At 39.8% G+C, this 10,666-nt stretch overlaps 1 protein-coding gene across 2 annotated transcripts in view; it reads left to right on the top strand.

Moving 5' to 3' along the window:
• gramd4a (GRAM domain containing 4a) overlaps window positions 1-10,365 on the top strand; it is a 36,470-nt gene extending 26,105 nt beyond the window's left edge. The window contains exons 6-19 of one of the 2 annotated variants that reach the window (XM_025057463.1): window positions 752-887; window positions 1,527-1,552; window positions 1,941-2,032; window positions 2,198-2,289; window positions 2,415-2,463; window positions 2,805-2,876; window positions 2,958-3,001; window positions 3,105-3,214; window positions 3,756-3,910; window positions 8,056-8,200; window positions 8,363-8,456; window positions 8,870-8,960; window positions 9,129-9,197; window positions 9,639-10,365. In XM_025057463.1, the coding sequence (XP_024913231.1) occupies window positions 752-887; window positions 1,527-1,552; window positions 1,941-2,032; window positions 2,198-2,289; window positions 2,415-2,463; window positions 2,805-2,876; window positions 2,958-3,001; window positions 3,105-3,214; window positions 3,756-3,910; window positions 8,056-8,200; window positions 8,363-8,456; window positions 8,870-8,960; window positions 9,129-9,197; window positions 9,639-9,749 (1,286 nt within the window). In that variant the 3' untranslated portion in view covers window positions 9,750-10,365. Of the gene's footprint in view, window positions 1-748; window positions 888-1,526; window positions 1,553-1,940; window positions 2,033-2,197; window positions 2,290-2,414; window positions 2,464-2,804; window positions 2,877-2,957; window positions 3,002-3,104; window positions 3,215-3,755; window positions 3,911-8,055; window positions 8,201-8,362; window positions 8,457-8,869; window positions 8,961-9,128; window positions 9,198-9,638 lie in introns of both variants that reach the window. The other variant, XM_025057462.1, reaches the window with a different exon arrangement.
• The last annotated feature ends 301 nt before the right edge of the window (window positions 10,366-10,666 follow it).

Below are 10,666 nucleotides of genomic sequence, written 5' to 3'. Positions count from 1 at the left end.
GAGGGGGTGTGGGGGAGGGAGGGAGGGAGGGTACAGCAGGGTATGTGATAAATTTCCACTGAAGTTTTCCATAGACATATGACATTCATTCAGATGGACTGTAGGGGGAGCTCACGTGAGACAACACTTCAGTGATGCAGTTAATTGTTGTCATCACACCTTAATTGACTCAGTCAGATGTTTTCATGGGGCATTCATTTTGTCAGGGATTCATTTTCAGAGATGTGTGTGTGTGTATGTGTGTGTGTGGTGTGTGTGTGTCATCGAGAGAAAGGCAGCGGCGGTCAGAGAGGCTAATTTTAGAGAAGGATTATGATTGTAGATCACTTTATCTGGGGCAGACGAGCCTGAGCTCCAACTAGTGTCAAGTGTGTGTACACGTCTTTGTCTGTGTGTGTGTGTGTGTGTGTTCATTTTTCAGAATGGATTAAGTGTGTCTGTGTCTTTTTGGTTCTGATTCAATTAGGTTGTGTGTGTGTGTGTGTGTGTGTGTGTGTGTGTGTGTGTGTGAGACCCAGCCGTCGTCGACCAGAAGTTCTGTGCTGGTTTTAAAAGTTTCATCCAGTCTAGATTTTTCTCTGAACCTACAAAAACTTTCTTATTTTAATGAAGAAGAATATCCAACAAACTAAAGATTCAAATGATATCATTTTAGACAGACGTTGACCTTGGTCATGATGGAAATTAAACTCAAATTGTCTGAAATATTTGGTAGATTTTCTTAGATATTTATTTTTTCCGTCTTCAGCAGACAAGCAGCAGAAGGAGGTGTGGAGTTCACGGCTGCAGAAGTGGTTGTACGAGCGATTCGGCGTTTACATTGAAGACTTTCGTTTCCAGCCGGAGGAGAGCACTGTGGAAGCAGAGGAACCGCTAAGTGCAAAACGGTGGGAGAGAAATGTTTCTTTCTGTGTCTGTCTTTGGTTAGGCTAATCTGTTAGGCAGGGGGAAAAAATATTTATATCTTGCAAATATTTTTTCTTCGTTTGTCAATGCCTGGAAGGCAGAACAATTAAATACTTGTCACTAGGTGGCAGCAAATGGCTGTGAGAACTTAAAAAAAGAGGGAATCAGAGCTGTTGAAGAAGATCTTTGTGAGTGTCTTTCTTCAATTCCTGCGAGTTTATTAGCATTGTCTTTAAATAAACAGGCGAGATTTTAGTGAAATACCTAAGAGATCTACTTTTTGTCAGATTTTTGTTTGGTGGTCTGCCGTGGTGTTTTTCTAATGCAGAATATGTGCTGCGGCTCAAAAAAACGTTGGGAAACTCTGCTATATACAAATGGGTGGCTGCAGAAAAAAAGTTTGGGAAAAAAAGTTTGGGAAAAAAAGTTTGGGAACTTCACTTTTTTTTTCCTCGTACTTCTTCAAAGTTACTGCGTCATAACAAGCCTTGACGAAGGCCAGAGCAGAGAACCGTCTGTTCTCACATTTTCATTTTTGTACGGATCTTTTCAGGAACGTGCCGTGCACCCACACATTTGTTCTGACCTTCGTCTTTTTTCTCGTTTTTGTTGGCTTTCAGGTTGACAGAAAATATGAGGCGACTCAGTGAGTATTCAAAACACATCCCAGCTACACAACATACACGAGAAACCAAATTGACCTTCCGCGGATTGACTTAAAAATGTTACCTTCAACTATTGTGAAAATGAAAATAATAAAAAATGACTTGAAATCACTTGAAAAAAGCCTGACCCGTGGTTCAAAACACACACACAAAAAAAAGTTTTTATACAATCACGTATATGTTATAACTTCAGGGTAAAATATGAATTATATGTACATATTTATAAATGTATATTTTATATACTTGTATAAATATATTTATATATGTGTATATACATTTATATGTATAAATTGTATATATATATTTATAATACATATATAATACCTCAACTTGACGTACAAATACACAGATTGTTGTTCCACATTACAGAGCGAGGAGCCAGACCTGTCACCAACTTTCTGAGGAACCTCTCGGCCTTATCTAACTGGCACTCTGTCTACACTTCAGCTATCGCCTTCATTGTGAGTCTGCGCTTTATTCCTGTTTTCATATGTTTTGTCAGTAAAGCTGAGCATGTCGTGTCAGGTACATCGTCGATAATGAAAGAGATCTGGGGGGAAAGTTATTGTATGTTGTATATTTGTGTCAATACAAACGGCTGTGTTTTCTTTTTTTTGTTTTTTTAGATCTACATGAATGCTGCTTGGCACGGCTGGGCCATCCCCATGTTCCTCTTCCTGGCTATCCTGCGCCTGTCCTTAAATTACCTCATTGCCAGGTACAAAAAAAAACCCCCCAAAAAAACTACCTAACTCGTAGCGAGAGTATGTGTAAAATTAATAAAAGTTGTAAAAAGAGACTAACCTAGAATAAGCCATATTTACATTTCTGACCTGTTTGCAGAGGTTGGAGGATCCAGTGGAGCATCGTGCCTGAGGTCTCTGAACCAATGGTAAGGCTGCGTTTTATTTTCTCTCTTTCACCATCCTTCTATTAAAAAACAAAAGTCGGGATGTCTGATAATACCGGCCAACCGATATTATCGGTCCGATATTAGCATAATTATTTAATGTGTAAGAATTGTTATCGTTTTTGTTTTTTCCGATACTGAAAATCCAATAACGCAATGCCTAGGATTCGCTAAATATGTTGAAATCACTAATCCTTAGATATTTAACACAGTTTTAGGGGGGAAAACGGGGTCATTGGAATCAAAAAAGTCTTTGGACAAATCAGCATCTCGGACATAAAAAAATGTTAGCTAATGTTCAAATGTCTTTTCTTTTTATGCAGGAGCCTCCAAAGGAAGACTTAACTGTGTCGGAAAAGTTCCAGCTGGTACTTGATGTTGCACAAAAAGCACAGGTGGAACCAATATTCAATATTTCTTTAGAACTGAGTAGTCATTTATTAGTGTTTCATGAAGTTTTTCTTTTCTCTTTCCAGAACCTTTTTGGGAAGATGGCAGATGTTTTGGAAAAGATCAAAAAGTAGGTATTTTTAAAAAAAACACTTTATTAAAGTTGTTCCATTAAAAAGACTTAAATGTTAACACTGACTTGTTTCCTGTTTTCTTCTTCTTCTATTCATCAGTCTGTTCATGTGGGTGCAGCCGGAGAGCACCCGCAAACTCTACATCTGCCTGTGGGTGGCGTTCATCGCCTCCTGCGTGCTGCCGTACAAACTGATGGGTTTCATGATGGGTGAGAGCCGTGCAGTAACACCAACGATGTGCTCAAAAACTGACCACTTTGTGCCCGTGTGCCTCCATAACTCTGACTTAAACTTTTATGTCACCAGAGACCGTGAAATGTGCACGGTACTGTAAGAAACCGTGTAAAAGAATTTAAATTAGAAACCATATATTGCATGTTTCAAACTTAAGGGGCGTGGGCCAAATGCGGCAATCAATTTTAGTTTTAAGAGTTTTATTTAACCTGATAAATTAAAAGTTGTTGTTTTTTATTACACAGAGCAACGTACAATATTTATAACGTACCATTTGCAAAAGCATTAATTAAAATGTCATGGAGTTAGTTACATCTTTACAGTCTTCCACTACCATCTAACTCTGAAAATAAGTTTGACAGCTCTGGTATAAAATAAGCTGTGATTCAATATGAAAAATGTTTTTTATAGATTTCAAAAATACCTGACTTTGGTAAAAGAAGAAGTAGAAGTGGTGAATATCAGTTCATCACAGCCTTTGGAGAAAAAAAAAACCTGTCTGTTTCCTCCCACTAGGGCTGTATGCTGGCATCAAATTCTTCATCATAGACTTCATCTTCAAGAGCTGTCCGAAGCTGAGGGACAAGTACGACACGCCTTACATCGTGTGGAACAGTCTGCCCACTGACCCGCAGCTCAAAGAGAGGACCAACGCCACCATGTCACGGAGGGTGAGGGATCCAAACCCACAACTGATTATTACCTTCGGTGCTTTAGTGACCTTTTTTTTTCTCTCTCTCTTTCTCTCTTTACTTCCCAAACACACGCGTGGCTTTTGACTCTTTAATTCGTCCACTGTCATCAGCCGTGTCAACTCAGTCACTGTGCGTTAGCCGTTAGCCGTTTTAGCTGCCAGGCTAAATCCAAACGCAGCATTAAAACCACCATTAAATGGTGGTTGAATGAAGAGGCGACGCGGTGGTTTATGACCAGGCTCCAGGTCGTTGTTAGAGTCGAGTCAAGAACCAGAGGAGTCCATGAAATATTGAATCACTGTCCAACCTCGTTACACTGTCTACATGTGTGTGTGTGTGCGTGCGTGTGTGTGTGTGTGTCTGTGGCCTCAGTCACAGTTAAACTCTGTCGTTTCTTTCTCTCAGCTCTCTGGCATTGAGAGGGTAGGGCGTGTAGTGTGTGTGTGTGTGTGTCTGTGTGTGTGTGTGTGTGTGTGTGTGTGTGTGTGTGTGTGTGCTTTCACCATCCTTCTATTAAAAAACAAAAGTCGGGATGTCTGATAATACCGGCCAACCGATATTATCGGTCCGATATTAGCATAATTATTTAATGTGTAAGAATTGTTATCGTTTTTGTTTTTTCCGATACTGAAAATCCAATAACGCAATGCCTAGGATTCGCTAAATATGTTGAAATCACTAATCCTTAGATATTTAACACAGTTTTAGGGGGGAAAACGGGGTCATTGGAATCAAAAAAGTCTTTGGACAAATCAGCATCTCGGACATAAAAAAATGTTAGCTAATGTTCAAATGTCTTTTCTTTTTATGCAGGAGCCTCCAAAGGAAGACTTAACTGTGTCGGAAAAGTTCCAGCTGGTACTTGATGTTGCACAAAAAGCACAGGTGGCACGAATATTCAATATTTCTTTAGAACTGAGTAGTCATTTATTAGTGTTTCATGAAGTTTTTCTTTTCTCTTTCCAGAACCTTTTTGGGAAGATGGCAGATGTTTTGGAAAAGATCAAAAAGTAGGTATTTTTAAAAAAAACACTTTATTAAAGTTGTTCCATTAAAAAGACTTAAATGTTAACACTGACTTGTTTCCTGTTTTCTTCTTCTTCTATTCATCAGTCTGTTCATGTGGGTGCAGCCGGAGAGCACCCGCAAACTCTACATCTGCCTGTGGGTGGCGTTCATCGCCTCCTGCGTGCTGCCGTACAAACTGATGGGTTTCATGATGGGTGAGAGCCGTGCAGTAACACCAACGATGTGCTCAAAAACTGACCACTTTGTGCCCGTGTGCCTCCATAACTCTGACTTAAACTTTTATGTCACCAGAGACCGTGAAATGTGCACGGTACTGTAAGAAACCGTGTAAAAGAATTTAAATTAGAAACCATATATTGCATGTTTCAAACTTAAGGGGCGTGGGCCAAATGCGGCAATCAATTTTAGTTTTAAGAGTTTTATTTAACCTGATAAATTAAAAGTTGTTGTTTTTTATTACACAGAGCAACGTACAATATTTATAACGTACCATTTGCAAAAGCATTAATTAAAATGTCATGGAGTTAGTTACATCTTTACAGTCTTCCACTACCATCTAACTCTGAAAATAAGTTTGACAGCTCTGGTATAAAATAAGCTGTGATTCAATATGAAAAATGTTTTTTATAGATTTCAAAAATACCTGACTTTGGTAAAAGAAGAAGTGGAAGTGGTGAATATCAGTTCATCACAGCCTTTGGAGAAAAAAAAAACCTGTCTGTTTCCTCCCACTAGGGCTGTATGCTGGCATCAAATTCTTCATCATAGACTTCATCTTCAAGAGCTGTCCGAAGCTGAGGGACAAGTACGACACGCCTTACATCGTGTGGAACAGTCTGCCCACTGACCCGCAGCTCAAAGAGAGGACCAACGCCACCATGTCACGGAGGGTGAGGGATCCAAACCCACAACTGATTATTACCTTCGGTGCTTTAGTGACTTTTTTTTCTCTCTCTTTCTCTCTTTATTTCCCAAACACACGCGTGGCTTTTGACTTTACTTCCCAAACACACGCGTGGCTTTTGACTCTTTAATTCGTCCACTGTCATCAGCCGTGTCAACTCAGTCACTGTGCGTTAGCCGTTAGCCGTTTTAGCTGCCAGGCTAAATCCAAACGCAGCATTAAAACCACCATTAAATGGTGGTTGAATGAAGAGGCGACGCGGTGGTTTATGACCAGGCTCCAGGTCGTTGTTAGAGTCGGTCCGTCTGCGTTCAACGCCGACAAGAACCAAAGGACTCCATGAAATATTGAATCACTGTCCAACCTCGTTACACTGTCTACGTGTGTGTGTGTGCGCGTGTGCGTGTGTGTGTGTGTGTCTGTGGCCTCAGTCACAGTTAAACTCTGTCGTTTCTTTCTCTCAGCTCTCTGGCATTGAGAAGGTAGGGCCTGTAGTGTGTGTGTGTCTGTGTCTGTGTGTGTGTGTGTGTGTGTGTGTGTGTGTGTGTGTGTGTGTGTGTTGTTCCTCCATACTGTGTCTGTGATGTCAACTCACCTCCCGTGTGTGTGTTCTACTGTGTGTGTGTGTGTGTGAGCGCGGGGGGCGATGTCTGGCAGACTCCAGCTGGTTCGGGGCTTAGAAACAGAATGGATCAAAATGTCATAATAATCTATAACCTAAAGTTAAAATATAAGTTTTAAAATGTTCTTTAAACTTGAACATCATTTCTAATTCCTGCCATAAAATAAATGATACATTTGACATTTTTGATCCACTAATGTAGATGCTGTGGGGGAGAAGTAGCAGCAGTTTGATTCAAACAAACCCTGTTTCAGAAACTAAAGTTTGAAAGTTTGAAAGTGTGTTTAGCAGGTAAGAGGACAAAGACAAAATCAGGCAATAACAAAAAACAAAAATAGGGGTCACTATTTTACCACTTTGAAGTTTGAAAGTTTGAAAGTGTGTTTAGCAGGTAAGAGGACAAAGACAAAATCAGGCAATAACAAAAAACAAAAATAGGGGTCACTATTTTACCACTTTGTAATGTCCGATACTGTAACTTGGAGTATCTGACGATACTAATATCAATCCGATACCTTCTTTTCTCATCGGACTGCCGTTACTTACGGCATTTCTACGACAACTTTTCCATAGTTCGATCATGGAATTTTGACCAGTATCGGATCAAAATTTGGTGTTTCTGGGTTTTAGATTAGATTAGATTAGATCAGATTAGATTAGATTAGATTATCTTAAACCTTATTGATCCTGCACTGGAGAAACAGTTTTGTGGGATCAATAAAGTTCAGTCTAATCTAATCTTTTCTGTCACAGACTGTGTTCTCACATGTTCTAGAAAACCTGGAAAATACAATCTCAACTATGATTAATCACGATTAATTGCTATCTTAATAAGTCACAATTAATCATGTTGCATCAAAATAAGAAATGAACAAAATTTATTTTTTGTATCCTTTACTCTCAAATTCTTTTTAATATTATTTTTTTACAGTGATGCAGGTAACAATTAAAATTTCAATTTTTTTTTGTCCTTCTACCTGATGAACTTTTTTTTTTTTTGTCCTTCTACCTGATGAACATTACAGTGTTTGAAATCAGCTTTTTTAATCACTTTTAAGGAAATGGGGTTTGTAGTTGACATGCACATACTGTAGAGTAGTACCTCGACCAGTACAGGGAAGTAGCTCATACTGTGTACACTGTAGTTTTCTTTCCTTAATTTTGCAGTATTTTCCCCCGTAGTCTAGTCACCTTTACTGATTATTTGTTGTCGTCCAATTTCCTTCAACCTGTAAAAATAATGTTGTCAATTTAAAAATAACTATGACAGTTTTTTTAAACTGTGAGAGTCGGACTTTGTCCGTCCACGCCTAAATCTGCTGCACGTTCTGAGAGGCACAAGTTGAGGTTCTCGCAGGTCTACGGAGATTCAGGTTCTGTTGGGACAGAACCACTCTGTTCTGTCAGCTCTCCCTCTTCTCTGCTGTCTCGGTTTTTCTTTCAGAAATGTCTTTTCCTATTTCTAGTCTGACTTTTAATCATACTCTTTATTTTTGCCTTACATCTCACCTCCCTTCCTCCCTCCTCTGTCTCCCCCACCCCCTTGTTCTCCATCTCTCTCCACAGGTACAGCCGGTGGTCTCTCGCAGCAGCCTCGCCACTGTCCCCTGTGGCGTCAGCCGGGAGGAGGAGGCCGGTCGCTCTCACAGCACCAAGAAGGGTGCCTTTCATGAAATTTTCAACCTGTCAGAGTCAGAGCGCCCTCTGGGGGGTAAGGAATGCTACTGCACTTTTTTTTCTTTTTTTCTTTTTTTTTAACACTTTTTTTCTTTTTTTACTTTTTTTTAACCATAAATGAATTTGCATTTTTTTTCTTTCTTTTATTGTTTTATTAAAGATCATTCATTAGTCTCTTTACTCTGTGTGTCGTCAGTGTGTGAGAACGGCTGGAGGTGTTGCCTCATAAACAGAGACAGGAAGATGCCGACTGACTACATCAGGAATGGAGTCCTTTATGTCACAGAGAAGTAAGTAGGGCGTCTGTCTCCCCCTTCTGTCCGTTATTATTAACTGACACCTGATGCTGACACAATAACTGCAGTCTGGCTCCATCTATTGGTCAACCTATCAGCTTCAATTATATTTTAAATGAACACATGATCAACTGATGACGTTTCTGCAGCTCATGACTTGTTTCACAAACATAATTAGACCAGTCAGGCCGTTGATTAGCCTCTTAGCTAAACTAGCCTTGGTCACATGGTCGTAGCTCGTGGTCTTCCGGTTTGTTTGTGTGTGTCAGTATGGAATGTTTCTGATCTGTGAACCCCTTCGACACTTTATTTATTTAGCTGACAAAATGTGCGATAACGTTCTAGTTAGTTTGGTCTCTTTTATCCCATGATTCATTGCAGCTTCTTGTCTCCTTCCTTTTCCTCAGTTACCTGTGCTTCGAGAGCTCCAGTTCCAGATCCAGCGCCTCTAAAAAGAACAAAGTCATCAAGCTGGTGGACATTACTGACATACAAAAGGTGAAACGCACTCAAAAATACACATGCATAAATGGGTCAGATTCAGGTCAGAATAGAGCGTTGAATCCATCTGTGTTAAAACGTGCTTCAGTGACAGGTTTTTTAAAAAAGATACTGAAGTTGATTTTTTTTTTTTTTTGGTTTCTCACATTTTCAATATCTCCACAGTACAAAGTGCTTTCAGTCCTACCAGGAAGTGGGATGGGCATCTCCATAGCCACTCCCTCTACTCAGAAGGTAGAGTCCACTCATCTTTGTGGTTCTTTTCACAAAATGTTTTTTTTAAACTGAATACATTTATTTTTTAAATTCTATATTTGCTTCTCTTTATAAAACTTTTAAAGTATTTTTTTCCCAGAAAAATATTTTTAAAGCTCTTTCTGTTTGTTCATGTACTGACTACTCATGTTTTATGACTTTTTTTTACGTTTATTAATAATTACGCTTTAATAATAATAACCTAAAGTCAGTGCAAGTTAATGCATTATTATTGTTAATTTATTAAGTAATTAATACTGGCATAAAATAATAAATATAATATACATTAAATATAACAAACAAAAATAAAATATTATTAATATTAATAATATAAAACCACATTAATATACCACAGAATAATAGTTTTTGAGTGAATATACATTTTTAGAATTTATTTACATTTTTCCCATTTTCCTCCAGCCATTGGTGTTTGGTGCCATGATCCACAGAGACGAGGCGTTTGAGGCCATCTTCACACAGTACATGAAGATCATGACCACCTCCAACCCCCCAGACTGTGCAGAGATCTAGACTGACCGTGTCCTCGCAGCGCTGCTCTGCACTGGGGCTGAAACCCTGAGGCCGAACTCCTCATCAACTAAGAAGAACCTCCTGAACATCACACCTGACTTTGCCCCGGCTCGACGCCTGCCCCTCAGGCGACGGGTTCATCATCCACGGCCACGTCCATCGCCACATTGGATCAACGGCCGCCTTCCTGCGTAAAACACACACGTGAGGAGATGGGAGTGTGAAGTCGGTCTCACGTGTGTATCTGACAATGGACAGAATTGGTGTTGTCATTCGTGAGGAGCTTTAGTGTGGTTTTAACCAATCAGCAGAAGTCTGAGGAGGGGGCTGGTTCTCCTCCTGCTTCACTGACCAACTGACTGGTCTCTGACCTCCAGTACCTGAGTCCATGTCTGCTCGTTTGACTGCCTGTGTGTGTGTGTGTGCGCGCGAGTCTCATTGTGCGTGTGTGGTTTTTAGAAGTGCTCCCCCTGGTTGTCATTGAATATCACAAAAAAAAACTACAAGACGAAAGAAACAACTTCTTTTAACTGCCAGACATTTGTAGGAACATTTTGATTCATAAATTTGTGTAAAAAACAAAAGAAAAAAAAAACACTAAGGAAATATCTGACCATCACACCGGCTGATTAGTGCCGCTAGGCGTTGTACGACAAAATCCTTAATGTGACTGGATAACTTTTTTTTTTCTTTTCTTTTTTTAATGTGTATTAGCGGAGAAAACGTCAGATTAGCGTCGGACTGACACGCAGCCTTTTTGGTAGTTTACGTTGCTTCTGTCTTGACTTCCCCCACCGTCTCTGCCGACACATTTCAGCAGCTCCGGTGTTTGTCCATCGCACACGGGACGACACGCTCCAGTGTTTGTAAGTGTACGTTTATGACATGTAGAGTCTGAAGTGTGTTTTGGTTTCATA

The sequence above is a fragment of the Cynoglossus semilaevis genome, chromosome 8 (genome assembly GCF_000523025.1).
Source record: "Cynoglossus semilaevis isolate Cse_v1.0 chromosome 8, Cse_v1.0, whole genome shotgun sequence".
In the NCBI taxonomy this organism is placed as follows: domain Eukaryota; kingdom Metazoa; phylum Chordata; class Actinopteri; order Pleuronectiformes; family Cynoglossidae; genus Cynoglossus; species Cynoglossus semilaevis.
Note: the sequence above shows the minus strand (reverse complement) of the source record. Positions and strands in the feature narration are given on the sequence as shown.